The sequence below is a fragment of the Nyctibius grandis genome, chromosome 7 (genome assembly GCF_013368605.1).
Source record: "Nyctibius grandis isolate bNycGra1 chromosome 7, bNycGra1.pri, whole genome shotgun sequence".
NCBI classification, from domain to species: Eukaryota; Metazoa; Chordata; class Aves; order Nyctibiiformes; family Nyctibiidae; genus Nyctibius; species Nyctibius grandis.
This window is the reverse complement of record NC_090664.1, coordinates 24,906,903-24,929,990: the sequence shown is the minus strand read 5'-3', so window position 1 is coordinate 24,929,990 and position 23,088 is coordinate 24,906,903. Positions and strand designations below refer to the sequence as shown.

General features: G+C 40.1%; 1 protein-coding gene across 4 annotated transcripts in view; it reads right to left on the bottom strand.

The window, feature by feature from the left end:
* Positions 1-23,088, bottom strand: part of SNX13 (sorting nexin 13) — a 77,324-nt gene that overhangs the window by 11,415 nt on the left and 42,821 nt on the right. For 2 of the 4 annotated variants that reach the window (XM_068405165.1, XM_068405167.1), the window contains 9 exons: positions 21,984-22,083; positions 20,794-20,987; positions 19,372-19,476; positions 17,408-17,540; positions 16,642-16,679; positions 10,234-10,303; positions 3,498-3,670; positions 2,154-2,261; positions 1,176-1,286 (listed from right to left, as the gene is read on the bottom strand). In XM_068405165.1, the coding sequence (XP_068261266.1) occupies positions 1,176-1,286; positions 2,154-2,261; positions 3,498-3,670; positions 10,234-10,303; positions 16,642-16,679; positions 17,408-17,540; positions 19,372-19,476; positions 20,794-20,987; positions 21,984-22,083 (1,032 nt within the window). Of the gene's footprint in view, positions 1-1,175; positions 1,287-2,153; positions 2,262-3,497; positions 3,671-10,233; positions 10,304-16,641; positions 16,680-17,407; positions 17,541-19,371; positions 19,477-20,793; positions 20,988-21,983; positions 22,084-23,088 lie in introns of those variants that run through there. The other 2 variants (XM_068405166.1, XM_068405168.1) reach the window with 2 other exon arrangements.

Genomic DNA, 23,088 nt, shown 5'->3' with positions numbered 1-23,088 from the left:
CTTCATTACAGAAAGCAGAATAAAGTTTTAGCTTCACTTTCTCTTATACTTCTCATTCCTTACAGCCCTACTGTAGCTACTAACATCTTTCAACAGATCTTTTTCCTGAGTCATTTCCATTTCCCATCCTTCAGCTCTCCTTAGCCTGAATTTATTTTCCTTTTCTTCTCCATTCCATGTCATTTCTCCCTTCCAAGCTTCCTACTTCCAGATGTTTCACTTCTGCTTTCAACTCTTCATCTTTGAAACATGCCTCTTTTGAACAGCACTGGAGTAATATGCTTTAATATCATGGCAAGTATAATTAAAAACAAAGTAGTTCCATAGAAACTGTTACCATTTTTCTTTCAGTATATACTCTAAATTCAGCCCAAATAGAGGCACAACTAACTACTAGTGTGATGCCCTCAAAAAGTTAAGTTTATGAAGAACCCAATAAGCTGGAAATCAAATCTCACTCAGTCATTACATAAACCTTGATAAATATTTAACTGTTTCCCTGTTAAATATTTAAGGAATATAGGTAGAACAACAACTTGAAGTGACAATACAGTTGCAGAAGCTTTTTATATCAAAATCAGTAAAAGTTTAGAAATAGCAAAGCAGATGCCTGCACGAACTGGTCAACTGAACATATAACCACTTGTCTGAAGAGATTTCTGGTGGCTTAACAAAAACGATGAACAGCTCAGAGCTCTGAATTTGACCAATGACTGAATGGTTACAATGGCTAAACATGTTAATGGCTGCTTTTGAAGGGAAATGCATTTCATCTTTTGGGCTGAAGACTGGAGAGCATGGTAACAGCGGCAAATAGAGTAAAGAACTGAAAAAAGAAATTAGAAGGAATGAGACTACGAATATAAAATCACAGATGTCTGACAGAAAGTAACTTGCAATGAACACACTTTTAAAGTAGTCTTGGTGCAATACACTGTGTCTGATTTGAAAATTTTATTTCCTTGTTATACAATTTACCTGTTATAAAAATGTAAATTTTTGGTGCCATATGTCCTCAGATACTTCGCCACTCACAAAGTATTAAAGCAACTCATTTGCAAGTTGTTTTGAAAGTGCTATATAGCTGTTTAATATCAGTTCAACATCTTTGTTTAACACAATCATTGCACTAATGAATACTCCAAAGTTCCCTGGACAGTGTAAAACATTCTTACCTTCCGTGCAAAATCCCCCTTCCCTTTGCTGTAGGCTTTATTCTCCAGGAAGTCACACACATAATGGGCTAAAGCTGGAGAAGCTTTCATCATTTCAGGATTTAACAAGAGCTGAGTAAAAAAGGTGCTTTTTAATAAATAATGAAAAAGGCCGTACCATTCAGTTTAGTAAAAATTTACCAAGGACAATCAAAAGACATTACATCTTGCAATGTATTTTCTCATTCATTCTCTAAATTTTATTCCAACATTATTCTCAAGATGGAAACAACATGTTTCTTGGCAATTCCCATAATTTTAACTGGTATGTTAATTACAGCATCTCACAGAAAAACACACACCTTTATGAACAAACTGCTTCTAAAACTCCAAGAAAAAAAAAATAGCTGTGACTGAAAAAAATATTGCTATTAAAAATGGGGCATATATTTCATACATAAGAAAAAACTCTGAACAGAACAATCAGATTTCACAAGGTTTTATTCATCTTCATTATTTATTGTTAATATGTCCATTGAGTTGGTCAACATATTTTAGTGCTAAATGACCATAAAGTCCCTCTGAATTAAGAAAACTGAATTCCTTTAGTTGGGCAGATATAGGCCTTATGTAAATGGAGAAGCTGTGTGGTTTGCCGCACCGCCGGAGTGGCTGCCATGCCAATCCTTATGCAACAGCACAAGAGAAAGTAACCACAAACATGAGTGTAACAGAAGGAAGTTAATATGTAGAGCTCAAACAGCTGAAACCTCATCATCTCAGAGGAGTTGTGACAAAATTGGCTGAGAATAAACCAAAACAGCAAAGAAAAGGCAAACTTATTAGACAATATGAAGTTCTTATGGTATACTATTTAGGACTGTATACCACCTCCAACACAGCTTTTTTTTTTTAAAAAAAAAAGCATGCGACCAAATTTTCTGCCTCAGAAAAAAGAATTCCAACCAAGAACACAACCAAAAAAACCTAACAGCTTACCTGCAAATATGCATTTAAATCTTTTTTCCTCCTTTCCAAAAATTCTCTGTCCATATTGTTAAATGTCTTCTTGCCAGGAAGTTTCAGTATATTTGCAAGGTTTTCGAACTAGGAAAAAGAGAAGATTTTTTGTTCTGTTTTCAAAAGAGTTTCAAATCACCATATAAGCTCAGAAATGACAAGAGTCATTATATTCACCTATTCTTATCTACTGTACAACACCTGACAAATAATTTCTGCATCAAGCCCGGAACTCCGATTCCTTGGAAAACCAAAAATAAAAAGTAGGCCACCAAGAACAAATGCGCGAAAATTCTCAGGAGACTGTCAAGGACAAAATTTATTTTCTTAACTCACACGTGATACTAACTTTTGAAATACAGACTAGTACAGTGTGAAAAAGGCTTAGGCTCAAGATTTGTCATTATTATTTGGGCAGAAGTTAGCAGGGTTATGAGACTACATCAAGAGAACTTGCAAATCTTCCTAAAACATCTTTCCTTTCCTCTCCTGATCAAACCTACTCAGGAAATGATTAAGCTTTTATCCCTGGCGTGGATGGCAGCACCCCGTTTACACATAGGTTATCACAGCATGCTTGATATGCCATCACCTGTGCCTTTTCTCTCTATTAATAACAGAGTAAAGGGATATAATCCAACACTTCTGACTAATTCAAAGGTTATCCAGTCAAATCTGACTTCTCCAAGGGCTTGGTTTTAAAAGTATTTCACCCTCCTCTTTTTAAAGCACTGCATTTTTGACACTTTTTCATGTCAGCAGGTTCTACTTTGCACCAGTTGCTGAATTACAAGTCTCTGTTTTTTCTTCTTTCATTTTACAAGTACAGCAATAAAAGGCAGACTGTGTAGCAGTACACTGAACTGCCAACAGCTGTCCCCTTTGAGACCCCACCGATCCTTAACATTTCACCTAAAACCTAAATACCTATTTCCCAAGCCCAGTTTTTATTTCTTTATCTCTGTGACAAATATAACAAGTGAAATACGCCACTGTTTGAGACCAACTGCACTTCCATACAAACATTTTAAATTAAAATTAAGCAAAGGGCTGGGCCAGGGAGGAGCTTTCTAACTTCCTTTTCCTTTTGATAGAGCAATTATATAGCCATCAGGTACTAAACTATATAAACATGCACCTGTAAACTGCTCAGTACAAATAATGTATGATCTAAATGGTAAAAAAGTACACTTTAATGAAAAATAACATAGTGCTGTAACTCCACATCTTCAGTCACTGAGAAAACCAATACTCTTGCCATACCATCACACTGAAAAGGTACCTTTCAAATAAACCTTAGAAGATTTTTATGAGAGTAATTACCTGCTCAGTGATCCTCATATGAAAGTCATGGAAGTCACTGTAGCGTCGATATGTCTTCCACGTCTCTTCACTGTTTGCATTTCGCCGATGGACTGTGATAGCATACAGTGCGTATGTCTTGCCGTGGTCATTACACACTCCTGCCACAGCATATGGGTCATAGTCAGCATAGACTAGTAGTTTAAAAACAAAATAAAAAAGGAACAAACAGAAAGAAGGAAGACGAAAGGACACAAATGTGAAGTGAAGAAATGTCTGGAATGACAGACTTGAGAGACAAAAATGGACATGCAAGCAGAAGAGTAAGCCATCCCTTTATCCAAAACACTGCATAAGTGACACCCTCCAGAAACTTACTATGTAAGCTTAAATAGCGAGATTAAGCATCATTAAAGTTAGACAAGTTTCAGTAACATGCAAAACATAAACAAAGAATAAAAAGGTTTCAACTTTGAGGAACAGCAAACAGATCTTTTAAAAAATAATTTTAACCTAAAGAACTCAAGATAGGGGTTAAAGACAACTGTGAAACAAGAAGAAATTCCAGTCTGCAAAGTACTCTAATCATATTACAAAAGTTTATTCACCAAAAAAAAATCTGTAAATACAAGACAGTGCTAGCAAGCTGTAAGCATTCGATTTTGTTATTAACATCAACAGTTTGTTATTAACTGTAAGATAAAAAATACCCCCCCACATTATTTAAGTCAACAGAAACTATATATACACACACATATGTATGTATTCTGTATGTGTGTGTACATACTCATAATGTATTCGGTATGTGTACACACACGCGCACGCACACATTTTATGGAGAAGTCAGTTTATAAATGGAAAGAACACAGACAGCTATCTTAAACAGCAGTAAACATTTCTGTTCTCCATTGAATATTTAAGTTCTCTTGGACATTACTCCATCACAGAATTCACCCACTAGAGAGTTTGTTTCAAACTCTCAACTCAAGGAGGAGGTGGAAAGGTTAAGGAGCACAGGAGCATCCCAGGAAGAGGTTGGCGGGCAGTGCTGTTCCCTGCCTGTCCTGGGGAAAACGGACGGGCCTAATGCTCCCCAGGTAGTGGAGGATCCTCTTCCTCCTCCACAAGGAGCAGGAGGAGACCTAGGGGATGGGGGGGAATGGAGGCAGGTCCCTGCTCGGGGTGGCAGGCGAATCCCATCCCGACCTTCCTCCCCTCCCCACGTCCCCCTGAAAAATAGGTATGAGGTGCTGGAGCCTGAGCGTCTTCCTGAGTGTCAGGAAGATACAAATCTAGGTGAAGGACCTTCTACGGGGCTACGTAAACAGAAGCAACCGAGTAAGAGGGTTGCAACCAGCTCCAAAAAGGAGAAAAGAAAAGTAATTGTTATAGGCGACTCCCTGCTAAGGGGAACGGAGGGCCCCATATGCAGGCCAGACCCGACTCACAGGGAAGTCTGCTGCCTCCCTGGGGCTCGGGTAAGGGATGTTGCCAGGAGGATTCCTCAACTGGTGAGGCCCTCTGACTCCTACCCACTATTAGTATTCCAGGTGGGTAGGGATGAGATTGAAGAGAGAAGTCCCAGGGCAATCAAAAGGGACTTCAGGGCCCTGGGGCGTTTGGTGAAGGGGGTAGGTGCGCAGGGGGTAGGTTCTCCTCAATTCCTTCAGTGTTTGGTGAAAATAGGGAAAAGACTATGAAAGTACAACAGATTAATATGTGGCTAAGACACTGGTGCCATAGGTGGGATTTTGGGTTCGTTGACCACGGGGCAGCTTTCATGGCACCGGGCCTGCTTATGCCGGATGGGGAACAGCTGAATCAGAAGGGGAAAAGGGTTATGGCCCAGAAGTTGGCAGGGCTGATCAAGAGGTCTTTAAACTAGGTTCGATGGGGGAGGGGGATAAGACCAGGGCAGCCACAAATGAACCTAGGGGTGACAGGCCTGCGTCGGGGGCAAGGCCGCTAGCCCAGCTGAAGTGCGTTTACACCAATGCACGCAGTATGGGCAATAAACAGGAAGAGCTAGAAGCCACTGTACGGAAGGTTATGATGTGGTTGCCATCACAGAAACGTCGTGGGATGACTCTCATGACTGGAGTGCAGCTATGGATGGCTATAAGCTCTTTAAGAGGGACAGGCGAAGCAGGAGAGGCGGTGGGGTAGCGCTGTATATTAGGGAGTGCTTGGACTGTGTTGAAATTGAGGAAGATGGTGAGGATGACAAGGTTGAATGTTTATGGGTGAAGATCAGGGGGAAGGTCAGCAGGGCAGACATTACGGTGGGAGTCTGTTATAGACCACCCAACCAGGATGAGCAGGCAGACGAGGCGTTTTACAAGCGCCTGTCAGAAGCCGCCCGGTCGCCGGCCCTTGTACTCGTGGGCGACTTCAACTTGCCGGATGTCTGCTGGAAATACAACATGGCAGAGAGGAAGCAATCTAGGAGATTCCTAGAATGTGTGGAGGACAACTTCCTCATGCAAGTGGTAAATGAGCCCACTAGAGGAGGGGCCCTGCTTGACCTGTTGTTTGTGAACAGAGAAGGACTAGTGGGAGATGTGAGGGTCGGTGGCCATCTTGGGAGTAGCGACCGTGAAATGTTAGAGTTTTCGATAGTGGGGGAAGTAAAGAGAGGCAAGAGCAGAACTTCTGCCTTAGATTTCCGGTGGGCTGACTTTAGCCTGTTTAAGAGGCTGGTGGACCGAGTCCCTTGGGAATCGGTCCTGAAGGGCAAAGGAGTCCAGGAAGGCTGGACATGCTTCAAAAGGGAATTCCTAAATATTCAGGAGCAGGCTGTCCCAGTCTGTAGAAAGACAAGCCGTTGGGGAAAAAGACCAGCCTGGTTAAACAGAGAACTTAGGCTAGAACTTAAGGAAAAAAAGAGAGCCTACTTGCTCTGGAAGAAGGGTCGGGTAACTTGGGAGGTCTATAGGGACATGGCCAGGTCGTGTAGGGAGAAGATTAGAAGGGCCAAAGCTCAATTAGAGCTCGATTTGGCTGCTACAGTCAAAGACAACAAAAAAAGCTTTTACAAATACATCAACAGCAAAAAGAGGGTCAAGGAGAGCCTCCACCACTTGCTGAATGAGGAGGGTAGTATAGTGTCAGGGGATGAGGAAAAGGCAGAGGTGCTCAATGCCTTCTTTGCCTCGGTTTTTAATGTCAAGATTGGTTGTCCTCAGGAGACTCGGCCCCCAGAGCCTGAAGTTAGGGACAGGGGGCTGTGTGAACCCCCTGTAATCCAGGAGGAGACGGTTAGTGACCTGCTGTGCCAGTTGGACACCCACAAGGCTATGGGCCCGGATGGGATTCACCCCAGAGTAATGAAGGAACTGGCAAACGAACTTGCCAAACCACTCTCTATTATCTACCGGCAGTCCTGGTTAACTGGAGAAGTTCCAGCTGACTGGAAATTAGCAAATGCAACGCCCATCTACAAGAAGGGCCGGAAGGATGATCCAGGGAACTAGAGGCCTGTCAGCCTGACCTCGGTGCCAGGCAAGGTGATGGAACAGATCATCCTGAGTGCCATTACACAGCACATGCAGGCCAATCGGGGCATCGGGGCCAGCCAACATGGATGCATGAAAGGCAGGTCCTGCTTGACCAACCTGGTCTCCTTCTATGACCAAGTGACCCGCTTAGTAGGTGAGGGCAGGGCTGTGGATGTAGTCTATCTAGACTTCAGTAAGGCATTCGACACTGTCTCCCACAGCATCCTCCTAGACAAACTGGCTGCCCGGGGCTTGGATGGGTGGACTCTTCGATGGCTTAAAAACTGGCTGGATGGCCAAGCCCAAAGAGTGGTGGTGAATGGGGCAAAGTCCAACTGGCGGCCGGCCACTAGCGGTGTTCCCCAGGGCTCAAGTTCTGGGGCCGGTGCTGTTCAATATCTTTATAGATGATCTAGACGTAGGGATTGAGTGCACCCTCAGCAAATTTGCAGATGACACCAAGCTGGGTGGGAGTGTCGATCTGCTGGAGGGTAGGAAGGCCCTGCAGAGGGATCTGGACAGGTTAGATAGACAGGCCGAGACCAACGGCATGAGGTTCAACAAGAACAAGTGCCGGGTCTTACACTTCGGCCACAACAACCCCATGCAGCACTACAGGCTGGGGGAAGAGTGGTTAGAAAGCGGCCCGGCGGAAAGAGACATGGGGGTGCTGATCGACAGCCGGCTAAACATGAGCCAGCAGTGTGCCCAGGAGGCCAAGAAGGCCAATGGCATCCTGGCCTCTATTAGGAATAGTGTAGCCAGCCAGTGTAGGGAAGTGATCGTCCCTCTGTACTCAGCACTGGTGGGGCCGCACCTTGAGTACTCTGTCCAGTTCTGGGCCCCGCACTTCAAGAAAGATGTTGAGGTGTTGGAGCGAGTCCAGAGGAGGGCGACCAAGCTGGTGAAGGGTCTGGAGGGTCTGAGCTACGAGGAACGGCTGAGGGAGCTGGGGTTGTTTAGCCTAGAGAAGAGGAGGCTCAGAGGTGACCTTATTGCCATCTACAACTACCTGAAGGGAGGTTGTAGTGGAGTGGGAGTCAGCCTCTTCTCCCGGGCAACTAGCGATAGGACAAGAGGACACAGCCTCAAGCTTCGCCAGGGAAGGTTCAGGTTGGACATCAGGAAGAATTTCTTTACAGGAAGGGTTATTAGACATTGGAACGGGCTGCCCAGGGAGGTGGTGGTGTCACCATCCCTGGATGTGTTTAAGAAAAGACTGGACATGGCACTTAGTCCCATGGTCTAGTTGACATGGTGGTGTCAGGGCAACGGCTGGACTCGATGATCCCTGAGGTCTCTTCCAACCTGGTTGATTCTGTGATTCTGTGAAAAACTTTCATTTAATCTACAGAATAACCCAGAACCAATACTGTTTAAACTACACACTGTTTAAATTGGTAACACGTTGTATCTCTAAGTATTGAACCAATAGCCAGTAACCACAATTTTCCAGTGCCTAGATGAAAATACTTTTTAACCGAGTTCTGTGAATTTCTCAATGCAACCATGCTCCATAAAATACACTTTTACTGACAAATGATCAGCTCCAATCTCTGTTGTGCTTCCAGCCCTGACTTCTCTCAAGTATAATGCCAAGGTCTAAGAAGCCAGGGAGCACCTCTAGGATAGGGGCTGCTGCTGACAATGTAAGAATTACTCACTAGCACAGTGCAAAATGGGCACGGAGCATCTTTTCTTTGCCGTCTACCCTCTAGAAGAAGAACACTGAGCACTGAACCGCAAGAGAAAAGAGCAGGAAGTCAGGATGCTGCCAAAAGATTGCCCAGAGAATGAAGCTGGGAAACCTCAGCCCCATGGATGCTGAGCAAGCCCTATTCTCTAAACTCACGTTGATCACTCTGCCATGCAGCCACCAGACCACATCGCAGGGGCACTGTTAAGTTGTACCTTTAGGAGCACCACTTCAGGACAGGACCAGCAGACAAAAGAATGAAGTTGTGGCCACCGCCTCTTATGTCATAGTCTCTTAATCAGCATTTATTTTGCAACACAGGACGAGGTGAATTATCAAAGATTATGAAGAAGATCTTGTATACACTCCACGAGCACAGTAAAGGGTAGTAATCGGCAGAGGAAAGGAGCCTGCACACAGATGCAAGATGCACCTACTACCTGTAGCATCCAGAAAGCAGGGACTTGTATTTCTTGTTCAAACACAGGGTGAAGAGGAAAAAGACATCCAGTTTATCCTATCTTACAACATGAACCTGTGCATATCCCCTGGTTCAACTGGAGTATTATGCATTCAGAGTCAAGCTGATAGTTATCAATACACACTGCCGTCACGATTATAACTTTAACGTAATTTGTGTGGTTCTAAGTTTACCTTTTTTCTTAGATCAAAACAATGAAACTTTTAAGTTTAGTTCAGAAAAAGGTATCACATGCCATTTTAGTAAAAAAAGCAAAACTGTGATTCTTGACTTTTAAATTAGTTTTTCCCCCTCTCTGAGGACTGACCACACAAGACTTGGATTGTACCATGCTCTCACACTAGGTTGGAGTAAGAGAGTTTAATTAAAATGTCAAGTAATTGAATTCTTGCTCACAGCTCATGTCTCTGCTATATAAATGCATAAATATAAAAGTCTATTGCATAGTAAAATCTACCAAAAAAAAGTATCTGAAGATCAATTCACAATTTAATTACCCAGCGTAATCTCATCTAACTAGAATATTTGCAAATAATATCTGAGAAGGTTTTGTTATTTACTCTCATGTAATAAAAATTTTTAATTTATTACTAGGCAAATTCTTTTCAAAAGATAACCAAAAATGTCACCACTGTAAAGACTGAAGTCACTACCTTAAATTAAGCGAAGTCAATAAGGAAGTACAAAAACCAGGGGAAAAAGTTATAGTAAGAGTAGTAAACAGTAAAGAATCAGAATTGTGTGACTAGAAAAGAAGAGATGGCTTTCAGAATTTGTTCTTTAAATAATTGTTAAAATAAATGCTAGTCAATATTAAGTTTAATGAATGATTCTCCAGAGATAGGAAAAATAATAATACCATAAGCAACAGCAATTAAATCACATTTGAAGTATAGATATGTAGTCGACAACTTACAGCACCAATTCTGTAAGGATTTCCATTAAAAGGACTTCATGAGAAATATGAATTCAAATTTTTATGAGGTTAAAAAAAATGAAAGGATTAGGATTTCAAGGGCCTGTAATACTAAAAAACTCAAAATAAATGGTGGAAAAAAAGTAAACAGCCATCAAAACACTTACCAGTATCTGAGATGTATGCATGGAGTTGAACTGTCTCATCAGAAGGGACATTTGAAAGGTCATCTAAGGACTGCAGGGTGGGGGAGAGAGGGGGGAAGGAAGAAACGGGCAAGAGAGAATAAGATCACATGTACATCTCATTTCACAGAATCAATCAGGTTGGAAGAGACCTCAGGGATCATCGAGTCCAACCATTGCCCTGACACCACCATGTCAACTAGACCACGGCACTAAGGGCCATGTCCAGTCTTTTCTTAAACACATCCAGAGATGGTGACTCCACCACCTCCCTGGGCAGCCCATTCCAATGTCTAATAACCCTTCCTGAAAAGAAATTCTTCCTAATGTCCAACCTGAACCTCCCCTGGCAAAGCTTGAGGCTGTGTCCTCTTGTCCTATCGCTAGTTGCCCGTGAGAAGAGGCCGACTCCCACTCCACTACAACCTCCCTTCAGGTAGTTGTAGACTGCAATAAGGTCACCCCTGAGCCTCCTCTTCTCTAGGCTAAACAACCCCAGCTCCCTCAGCCATTCCTCGTAGCTCAGACCCTCCAGACCCTTCACCAGCTTGGTCGCCCTCCTCTGGACTCGCTCCAACACCTCAACATCTTTCTTGAAGTGCGGGGCCCAGAACTGGACACAGTACTCAAGTTGCGGCCTCACCAGTGCCGAGTACAGAGGGACGATCACTTCCCTAGACCGGCTGGCTACACTATTCCTAATAGAGGCCAGGATGCCATTGGCCTTCTTGGCCACCTGGGCACACTGCTGGCTCATGTTTAGCCGGCTGTCGATAAGCACCCCCAGGTCTCTTTCCACTGGGCCGCTTTCTAACCACTCTTCCCCCAGCCTGTAGCGCTGCATGGGGTTGTTGTGGCCGAAGTGTAAGACCTGGCACTTGTTCTTGTTGAACCTCATGCCGTTGGTCTCGGCCTGTCTATCTAACCTGTCCAGATCCCTCTGTAGGGCCTTCCTACCCTCCAGCAGATCGACACTCCCACCCAGCTTGGTGTCATCTGCAAATTTGCTGAGGGTGCACTCAATCCCTACGTCTAGATCATCTATAAAGATATTGAACAGCACCGGCCCCAGAACTGAGCCCTGGGGAACACCGCTAGTGACTGGCCGCCAGTTGGACTTTGCCCCATTCACCACCACTCTCTGGGCTCGGCCATCCAGCCAGTTTTTAAGCCATCGAAGAGTCCACCCATCCAAGCCCCGGGCAGAGAGTTTGTCCAGTAGGATGCTGTGGGAGACAGTGTCAAGAGATGCTTTTTGATTCATCTATTTAATTTTCAAACTTTCAGTTCACTACACTAATAGAATAGCTTAATGCACTGCAACACTGCAAATAAGTGCTTGTATTACCAGGTTACTAAAGCCTTTCCTTTACATAGAGCGTAGGGCCCTTCATTTCCCCTATGAGTTTCACACAGTTTTGTGACCACTCTAATATATTCGCCACTTTCTTTTGATATATCAACTCTAACAGGAGTACAGCTACAAATAGTCTTTTTATTAAGCACTAAAAAAAAACAAAACAAAAACAAAAAAAACAAACAACTGTGGAGATACAGATGTGGTATAACAGATCTTTTGGTTTTATCTTTATACCATCCTGTTTTCTTTCAACTGACTTTAAAGCACTACACAAAGGTTACAGTGTAGTAAAACTTAAGTAATTTCTCTGCTGTATGTATAAAACAGCAAACACTTTTCTCAGAAATGTTTTCCCTCGTAAAAAATGTACAGATACCTCTTCAGCTGGCTAACGCCCTGTCTCCCTATTCAGTAATTACTGGGATCAAAAGAAGCCTAACGGGTGTTTTAGAGAACTTTTGCTATTATTTAAAATTAATACATCCGACTCCTAAGGTAAAGCTACTACACAATAAAGCTCTGCAAGATTGTTGAGTGAAAAACTTGGATATGCAACTGAAAGTAATAGAAGACAGGCCACTACATGTGTGACCCTAACCTTAAATTACCAGGTTAAAAAAAAAATAAAGCTACTTAAGTAGAATTCATAGGCACTGGGATCCCAGCTACTTTATATATTTTATGTCCAAATTCTAAAATTCTTCAAAGATACACATTCAGAATGAATATGCAGCTATCAGCTATCTTTTATAATTTAACCAAGTCAGTTCAACAGCGAGTTGCCACAAAACGTTACCTAGAACGGGACCTGCTGGGTAGCAGTGCCATACCTGTCTCAAACTAAAACCTCAATATACGTCAATCAATTTTCCAACCTCCTGTTTCCTTAAACATTTTGGTGGACAACAAGTTCACCATAAGCCAGCAATGTGCCCTTGTGGCCAGGAAGGCCAATGGTATCCTGGGGTGCATTAGGAAGAGTGTGGCCAACAGGTCAAGGGAGGTTATTCTGCCCCTCTACACGGCCCTGCTGAGGCCACACCTGGAGTGCTGTGTGCAGTTCTGGGCTCCCCAGTTCAAGAAAGATAAGGAACTATAGATAAGAGAGTACAGCGAAGGGCTACAAAGATGATCAAAGGACTGGAGTACCTCTCCTATAAGGAGAGGCTGAGAGAGCTGGGTCTGTTCAGCTTGGAGAAGAGAAGACTGAGGGGGGATCTTATCAACGCTTACAAATACTTTAGGGGTGGGTGTCGAGAGGAGAGGACCAGACTCTTCTCAGTGGTTCCCAGTGACAGGACAAGGGGCAATGGGCACAAGCTGAAACATGGGAAGTTCCATCTGAATATGAGGAGGAACTTCTTTACTTTGAGGGTGGCAGAGCACTGGAACAGGCTGCCCAGGGAGGTTGTGGAGTCTCCTTCTCTGGAGATATTCAAAACCCGCCTGGACACAACCCTGTGCAACATGCTCTAGGTGAACCTGCTTTGGCAGGGGCTTGGACTAGATGATCTCCAGAGGTCCCTTCCAACCCTTAACCATCCTATGATTCTGTGAAAAGATAGGCTGGACTTGAAAACGACTCTGCTCTTGCCCCTTCTTCATCTGAATCTTTATCATCTCCACGATATCCCAACATAATACTCTACTCCTTCCTTCTCAAGCTCTCTAAAGGCTCTTCTCTGCCTCAAACCACCTCAATCAGTCTCTACCTAAATATCCACTATGGAAGGCAAGGGAAATAACATTTCTGTTATAAAGTCTAGATACTGAATAAATGACATCGTTAAAAAGGTCTGAACACATTAACTATGCTTTAACATGTACTGCAGTAAGGAGTCTCCTAAATACCTTGTGGTACAGCCTGTAGACTTATAGTACAAAAGTCCCGGATTGAAAAAAGATGGAAGAAAGAAGAACCCATTTAGGACATCTGTTTTTCCACTGCATGTTATAGGGCTAAAAGTTTATGTCTGTTCAATGGCAGAATGGATGAACTCATGTAAAAATATTTTGAGAGCAGACATAATCTTTACATCAAAAATTCCCAAATCTGTAAATTACTGGATGCTGGAGAGTATTCTGGTAAAGTACCATCGTAAGTGGACTGTTTCTTTAATTTTCATTAGACATTTGCTTTTGGTCATTGTTGGATATAGGGCTAGACTTTCTCTGACCTAGTCCATTCTTAAGCAAGTCACCCTTGGACAGCAATTACCCCGGTAAGGTGTGCTCTATTCTGCAGTGTCCAAATTTAAGAGCAGAATGTCACCTGAGACTGATGAACGGCAGGAATTTGTGGAAGTTTGGATAAGTGCTTGATATTCTTAGAGCTCTAGGATTTGATTAGCAGTAAGATGGAAGGGACATTATTAAGGAAGACAAGTAACAGTCAACTGCTCTAATATTTTGATTGCTATAAAATACTGACATTAAGGGACTGTTATATTTTTTAGAAAGGCATCAATTATTTCTTGTTTTCCTGCCTCCACTCATTGCTACTCTAACAGTTCAGTTTTCTTCCTGATACTGAATGGGGTTCAAGCTGACATATACTAATGACTGCCAGAAGTTCAACCCAGCCATTTCTCCTGCCATTCAAGGTCTTCGATATGTAACACCTGTGTAACTCCTCCTATTTACTCAATGCAAAAGCAGTATCTAAAGCTCACATTATGGATCCATGTAGATGAAATCTACAAGAGTCTATAAATATTCTACAGTGGTTTTATAACCCCAAAATATACCCTGCTGGTGTAATATAGCAGATTAACAAGTCAAATTAAAAGTCAGAAATTATGATATTTTTGTAAAATAACTTTTCCTCAAAACACTTTCGAGCCTCTCTTCCAAATAATCTTAAAATACATTCTTACAGTGAAAGTATAAACTGCCAGTGATGTATTTTATAATGGAGACTTTAGGAAACACTCAACTGCTGTGGCAGGGCGCTATACAGCAACAATTAATACATGTAAATGAAATGGTTGAAACTTGAACAGATAACACAACTGACAGTTTGTATTTGATATGACCTAGTATCTTTGACATTAGGTATATTCACAGGAACACAAAGTTAATTAAAAAGCAAAAATATCACACCACAACCCAATCTTATTTAATGCATTGTCATTGGGTAAAAGTACAAAAATTCCCTGACCTTTGAAGTAACCTTTCCAAGGTCTATTTTTCTTCATGTAACTGACTAACACAAGGGAGCTAAACTATGTGTACAGAAATTTACTCGACATGGAATTCAGCCAGGGAAAACTAATCTACCAGTATTTAAACACCTGTAAAAGCACTGAAAACCCTGAACAATATGGACTGCAGAAAGCAAAAGTTCTTCTGCATAAACAGAACTTTATTACACATTTCTGCTAGAACGTTCTTCACTCTTTATAAAAATAATAAATGTCATATTCTGCAAATATACTTTTCACAACAATAACAAAAATCAAGACTTAGAAGTGTTCCATGCAAATATCTATTTGTATTGCAACAGTGCTTGATAAAGGCTTTAAGACTTTCTAGCTTAGTTTGGAAAGGCCACGTGAAACTAAGCAGCAGATAAACACTAGCCAGAAGAGCCACTGCAATGACAAATCCCCATCCACAAAATATGACTTTAATATGTCAGAACATTCTTAGAGTACTTGGGAGTCATTTGAAAGATCTTTTTAAGAGATTAGTCAATTAAAAGAATCTCTTGTGAAATGTTACCAGAATTGTATGTAAATTCATAACAAATATGGCTAAATTAAGTTTTCCTTCTGCATCTAACAGGAGTTTGTGTAAATTGTGTCAGCTGACCCCCTCCCATTTTCTTTGTACTTCAAAATGTAAACAAGAGGAAAACAATATGAAAAAAATCCCAGCTTCAAAAAAAAAAAAAAATCCAAACAAAACCAAAACAAACCCCACAAACAAACAACCCCCACATGGAAACACGTTTACTTTTATGTTAAGCGTATTTCCTTTACAAAATAAACTCTATTCCTCTGTGTGCAAGCATGATCTAACCAATGCACTGGAACTCCTAAGGAGCTACAGCATCTTCCAAGAATGAATTAGAAGGGCCTATGAATCACATAAGCAGGAAACTGCATGCAGATTGCAAATCTTTCTAAAACGAAAAGATTTGGAAAAATACTCTCATATGCACAACTGAACCTTGCGTATCTTGCTCAGCTCCATATAATCTGAAGAAACGAGTAAGAGGGAGGGGAGGAAATACATCAAAATTTTCATTATTTTTCCTTTTTAAATAACAGTGATTTGATTTTCAGTTTAAAACATTTTAAGCCTAATAAGGTCTATGTGGGACAGACTATTTGGAAGAAGTCTGGTACAAGTACAGAGTTCTCTTCATACGTATGCAACCGCTAGTACATGCAGAAGCATATTTCAAATATTTAGGTATATTCATGTAACAAAGAAAAGGCTCTGACAAACTGACCCAGTCAAGAATTGCTTAAAATAATAATACTGAAAATTGAACTTGAAATTGATCAGATTAGGAAACAAAGATTCATATTTTGAATAGATAAACTCAAGATACTTTTATGTTTCCAAATCAAGTCCTAACTCAAAAAAATAAAACAATCAACCTATAAAAATCTAACTAAACGCCTCATTTTACAGTCTATTTGGATTTAATACTTTGAGATTTCACTTTTAAAGGATTTGTTTTCACCTATTATTACCTAACTCCAAATTCATGTCTATTTAAAAAAACAAATAAGGATAAGAAAGTATGCTTTGCATAAATTAACTATTGATTATTACTGTTTCTGTGAGAAACAATGCAAAATTTCATTAAATACAGGGGAAAGGACAAAAGGGGCAGTTTTATCTTACAGATTAATTGATACCTTATGTGTGTTTCCATTTGATTCAAGAACTTTTTCAGAAATTAAACTGCAATGAAGTAAAACCTCTAATGTACATAATTTAAACTATTTTACAACACTTTCCCTACTGTTGGGGAGAAAAAATAATAATAATTAAAAAAAAATCCAAGCACTTACCAGATTTATGCTGCCAGTAGGAGATCCATTAAAAGATTCTGGAGGCAGTGAAGAAGGGGAAAGGGAATAACAGGTTAGAAGATTTTCTCCAGTGTAGGGCCATGCACAAGAAATACAAATGCAAAGACAAAACATTATGGAAAATAATGAACAACTGTGGTATTGGGTAAAATGTTGCACCTAACAAGTAAGTACTTCAAGTTTCCAATGAAGATACCTAAAGGAAAATGTATTTAAGTTTATACAGCTATAGATATGAAAAAAATACTCCAGAGAACATTCCTTTTTAAGCTTCTATCACCACATGAAATTGCTTCATTAAGGAGTCAGTTTAATAGTTAAACAATTTCCACTAGACTTGTACGAGAAGACTGATTTTAATTGCTTTAAAAAGCCACATCTTCTATATACTTTCAATTTCTATTTCCAGATGAATAATATAGTTATGTATTAAAACAACCGAACACGTTGAAGAACCTCAAATATTTTTGAATAAAAACTAGAATTAGTCGTGCGTTTATTTTAGCAACACACTTGTTACCAAGACTTGACAAAAAATTTACGAGATTAATAAAGTTACTACATAAATTTGACTCCCAGAACAATTTACAAAAAAGCACAAGGAGGAAACATTATTTTAAAAATCGGAGATACTACAGGAACTTTTTGATTTCTCAGAAACAGTGTGGATAATTTTCTTATTTTAATTTTAAAGCAGAAAAAAAGAATGATCTCAGGAAATCCCCCTTACTGACATAAAGCTCACCTCCTTCACCATCATCTGATCCTCTGAAACTAGGATCCTTCAGCATATCCAGCTCAGCTAACATACGCACATACAACACATTCTGTTTGAACGAAGGGTAGAATCTTTCATCTCGCAGCATCAATTCATACACCTTATTAAAATAAAAATGACAACTTTAGAAATATTTATCACATTTTTTAATTAATCAGACAAGCTTTCATAGATTCTAATTGACCAATGTGTATCTCTGCATTCTATTACGTGTCTCTGGGTTTCCTCTAAGACCCTAATGAGAGTTTGTGAAATTTCAATTGAGGCTTACTCTTAACGGAAAGGTTATGAGAACTAATTGTGCCAGAAGTATAATACAGTCTCAGAAAGTATCTTTCTAACTAGTGAGACATACACGTATAGGAAGGAAAGTAGCACGTTAACTGTAAATGTTTCCTTCCTCTCCACTTAACACTTCCAACTGCACTATAAACATAATTGGTCTTTACCCATTTCACAACAGATTATCTCTCAGTGTCCTTCTTTGTCGATGAACTATAAACGCAGACCTGCAAATACCAGGTGGAGGTGAGAAGAGGGAGGGAGAGGGGGAGAGGGGGGAGAGGGGGGAGAGGGGGGAGGGGGGGGAGGGGGGGGGGGGGGGGGGAGGGGGGGGGAGGGGGGGGGAGGGGGGGGAGGGGGGGGAGGGGGGGGAGAGGGGGGAGAGGGGGGGGAGGGGGGAGAGGGGGGAGAGGGGGGAGAGGGGGGAGAGGGGGGAGGGGGGGGAGAGGGGGGAGAGGGGGGAGAGGGGGGAGAGGGGAGATACCGCATACTACTTTCCTGGAAATTTCCAGTTCAGCCAACACCGTGTAACTCTACCTCAGAAAGATTTAACCATACAACCTAAAAAAATTATCTATATAGCCTATACAGTGTCAGTATATATACATATACACACATGTATCTATATGTAGTGGGAATGAATTAATAATGTTTGGATATTCATGAATATTTTAATGATGATTTTTTTTTTCATGGAACACTTTGTGCAAGTGCTATCACCTGGTAAGAATGGAAAAAATTTTCATGCAGGTCTGAGGAAGTAAATTTCTTTTGTAACACATGAGAAATTTATGCTCGTCAGCAGAAATCACACGCAAGGCCCTTGTAACCTACTTTGACCAATACAGATTTCACAAGGCTTTTTCATTAGTCTTAAACGTGGGCCTCAAGTACAATAGAGTGATTCTAAGTTCTACAGCTCATATCACTAATTTTTAGCATGAATGAGAACATTAAGTTAATGACCTACAATAAAAGCCTCTCAGACTGGCTATATAATTTACAGACAGAATATTAATCACTCACTTTTTTTTTTAATATATACATATATTAGACTTGAATGATAAAGTCTACATATGTCAGTAGTAAAAAGACTTTTATCTTCAGTTCTTGCTGCTTCTGAGTGCCCACTGTGCAGGCTTGCAGAAACAGAACAGTCAAATTAACTTCTGGAAAGAGATACAGTATTTAATAGGGGAACACGCTTACATCTACCTTTGAAAAAGAGAGCTAAAACCGGACCAAAATCGTACCACTTACTTACTCTACACAGGCACGTTTTCTTAAATTGGTATATAAACACAAATAAAATCCCATAATTCTAAATCATAGAATCATAGAATGGTTTCAGTTGGAAGGGACCTTAAAGATCATCTAGTTCCAACCCCCCTGCCACAAAAATGCTTCATAATTAATTTCACACAGGACACCTACTCTTTCTCTGTCTATTGCTTTGAAAACCATGGGCTATGTACAGCTAAGCAGAAGTTGGCAATTTAGAGTATGATTTTTATAGAATAGCAAAATGGTAAAATAGGTTTTAGGTTTCAGATATCTGAGTTCTTGCCTCCTTTTCCAATGGCTGTAGTGACATTTAATACTCTATAGCCTTAACAATTCTTATGAAATACAGGATGAAAAGAGCATACCTTTCTCTGAATATCATCAAAGATTTCAGGTGTTGGATCCTCATGGTTCAGTGTTTCTGCCAGTTTTGCTACTAAGTTGTCATCAATATTAACTCTTGGAGATGCCTGTCATAGAGATCTAAATCAACTTTTGCAGCATAGAAATAAGAAAGCTTCTATTTTCACAAATAAAATTCAATACAATTCTGCAATTTTCTAAGCAAACTTTATTCCTTCTTGAGTATTTCCAGCTCTAGAACACACAACAGTAGTCAGACTCTCTCCTCCCACCCCCAAATTAAGTTCAGAGTTTGTATTAAAAATCAGAAGTTTCAGGATTAAATACTAAGAATCACCTCAAAAAACATGTATGCACAATATTTTGAAGCAGTATCTAAACCGGATTTACTCAAACATAAAACATTTTACCTACTTATGAATAGAAAGATCTAGATTCAGAAATGAAGAACAAGACAGTAAGAAAGTAAATGGACGAAGTCCTGAAGCATCTGAGGAAAGGCTAACAGTTTGACAATTCTGCCAATTTCTGGAGAGATTAACAGTAGCTGTAATCATGGTAGCTTTTTATGCAGACTTTATTACAGCTACCAGAATACTAACTTTATCAGCCATCAGGTTCCCAGTCACCCCTTGGTATGACACATTTCAAACCACTGGCCATTAAGCATTCTTTTGGATGGGCCCAAGTTCATACACTTTCCCCACTTCCCCAAGGGAAGCTTTTGTGTGAGTTAGGAGGTGATTTTTATGTATACACAAAATCAGAACAAAGATGTTTTGTTAACACAAGTTGACAAGTGTTTTCTTTCACAGAAGACTCCGTTATTACAAGACTACTGGAAGGATTCAAGATTAGCCTATTGAAAGATACCCAATGGTGATATTTAAGCAATTTATACAGTAAACTGTAGAGAGGCACAGGAAGTTATTTCATTTGAGAACCCAGTCTTACCCAAGTTTGTACAAATACCGGGTTACATCTTTTTGAAAACATTTCTTCTTGGGCGGGGCGGGGGGGAGGTGGAGTGCAGGGTAAAAGGAAGGAAAAGGGGAAAGGACAGCACACACAAAGGGATAGAATTTCTTATTCTGCCTTCATTTTTTCCTCTAATTTCTCTCTATTCTAGAAAGTCAGCTACTGAGGAACACATTCAGTGCATTTGACAAGACAGTCAGTGCCAGTAAGAGCCTTTTCAATGAAGAGGAGAAAAAAAAAAAAAAAAAAAGGAAGACATTTTCTTACTGCTTGAAGTAAGGAGAGAGAAGATACACAAGTAATAGCTTAAATGTCAACTTGTAAAGAACTTGTGCTACATATCACAGCCATTTCATATTAATGTATCCATAACTACCAAAGAAGCATCTGTACAAAGAATAAATTCCAAATAAACTCCAAACAATGCAGAAATAAGTTATTCCTACCTTTTCTGATAAATATTGCTCATAAACTCCAAATGCAGCTGCTCTTAATAGACCCTTGGTTTGATTAGTCTGATGTTTTCCATCTTTCTGCCGGCTTTGAAGTACCTCCAGCTGTTGCTGCGCTGTAACCCTGTATCCTTCCACCGTCATCCAGAAAAACAGATGTGCTTGGCCACCAGCCTGCTGCATGTAATCTACAAAAAATAGCCACCACACAACCGTAGTTATTGTTGTGCATCTTAGAATAAAAATTCTCTATGATGTTAACTATATATAGAAATCCAGGTTTTGGTTATACATCTGCAATACTTGTATTCTAGAGTCAAAAAATAAAAAGTACTATATACATATTGGTGATAATCAGTAAACAAAATTGAGAGCTAAGTCTAGGAACTAAGCACTGAATCCTAAACTGCCTATATAAAAAGTGAATCTACCATTACTGTGTGGATGTAACAGGCTTGTACAGCATGATACAAGTTGAGAGGAAGTTCAAACTGGAATTGTAACAAATCACATGCATCTACTGCATTAGAAGGACTATCACCACCAATAAAACTGGTAAATATACTTAGTAATGACCATCAGCAGCCCAATTAATTCACAGAAGAGAATCAAACATTAGATAGTATTAAAAATTAATTGTACAACTTTAATCCATCAATTTCTTGATTATATGATAAATGTAAAACAGTACATAAATTACTGCTGTATTTTAGCTTCTCAAATAGACAACCTTCAGTAGCCGTATAATCCTCTAAACAATTCAATTTAACATTTATAGTCATTAGTTCCACTAGCTTCTGTGAGACCAGCAAAAGTAAGACTAACAATTGTGAGAAGTTTCAGAGTTATTCCAATTATAAAACCTCTAACCAATTCTTGCAATGATTCTGCTCTAAACAGAACAAACTTGTGAAATGACAGACCAAGAAACACTGCACGAACAGTCTTACAGAGAGATCAGTATTGAAACAAGAGCTTGAAACAAGCTTTTGGAAGTAATGAGTACGGTGTTTTGAACAGTTAATTACAGACTGATTTGCAAAAAAGGTTTTGGTTCCCTCTGGCAAGGGGCTTATACACATTTAGCTCTCAGTAGACACCTATATTTAGCGTTTTCAAGTGAACAGTCCTATGAGTTAGCATATGCTTTATAAATAAAAAAGATCAGATAAATTAACACTTACCCATAAAAAACTGTAGTGCAACATTGTCTACCAGAATATGGTCCAGAGGGACTGTGCAAAGTTTTCCAAAGTTTGCTGCCAGTTTCACAGTATCTATTTCCTATAAGACACAGTTCAGTGTGTTCATAGGCTTTATTTTTTTTAAATTAGCTTTTAAAATGTCTGCTTACCACAAAGCAAGTGTAATAAAAAATAATGTACATTACAGATAATAAAGCATCCTCTCAATGGTTAGTTACTTTCACAATCACTAATAAGTGAAGATCTAGATCATAAGGTCATGTTCTCATAACTATTTGCATTCAACATGGATGATTTCTGCTACATGGGAAGCTGGTTTTTAACAGTGCCCTTCATGTAATATTATACACGTCAAATTAACTCCAAACCCCTCACCAACAGTGATAGAAGCATAAAAATGAATTAACAAGATGAACTAATTTCAGAATTTGATGGGGTGCAGGTCACCACAACTTAAATTCATCTCTGCCCAACTTTCTTCTGTTAATATGACATTTCTTGGTATTACAGTAATGGTCCCAGATCCAGCTACAGAACGCTAAACATTTTAAGAGTCAATATGCACAAGATTACATTACCTTGGAGCCACATCTAGGTCCAATTTAAGAGAGTCAAGAAACTAAGCAAAGTCAAACATACTGACTGTCAGCCTTAAAATATAAAACAAAATACAAAACAAGCAAACAGAACTACATGAGGTTGTCAAATTTAACATCCAGTTTGCCTTAGGCTTTTTGTATCTAAAGAGCTAAACATGTGTGACAAAAGGCAATACACGGAGTCTACAAGGCATTGCAAAACAATCAGCAACTAGTACCTTTACCGACAAGAAAAGAGATCTTTGCCAAAGACTAAGCTTGACACACACGAGGTATACACTGGAGCAGCAAAAATGAACTGAATCGAGGTGTATAAATACAAAGATGGTTTGCATCTATGTAACATTTTGGTTTAACTCTTTTATTTAGAAAGCGTGAATAGTTTTTAAGTTGTACTGACATATCTAAACTGCTAAAGCCAGAACCCAAAAAACTCTGAACATGTGAACCTTTAGAAATTCTTTCCATACCTAAACTGCAAAGAC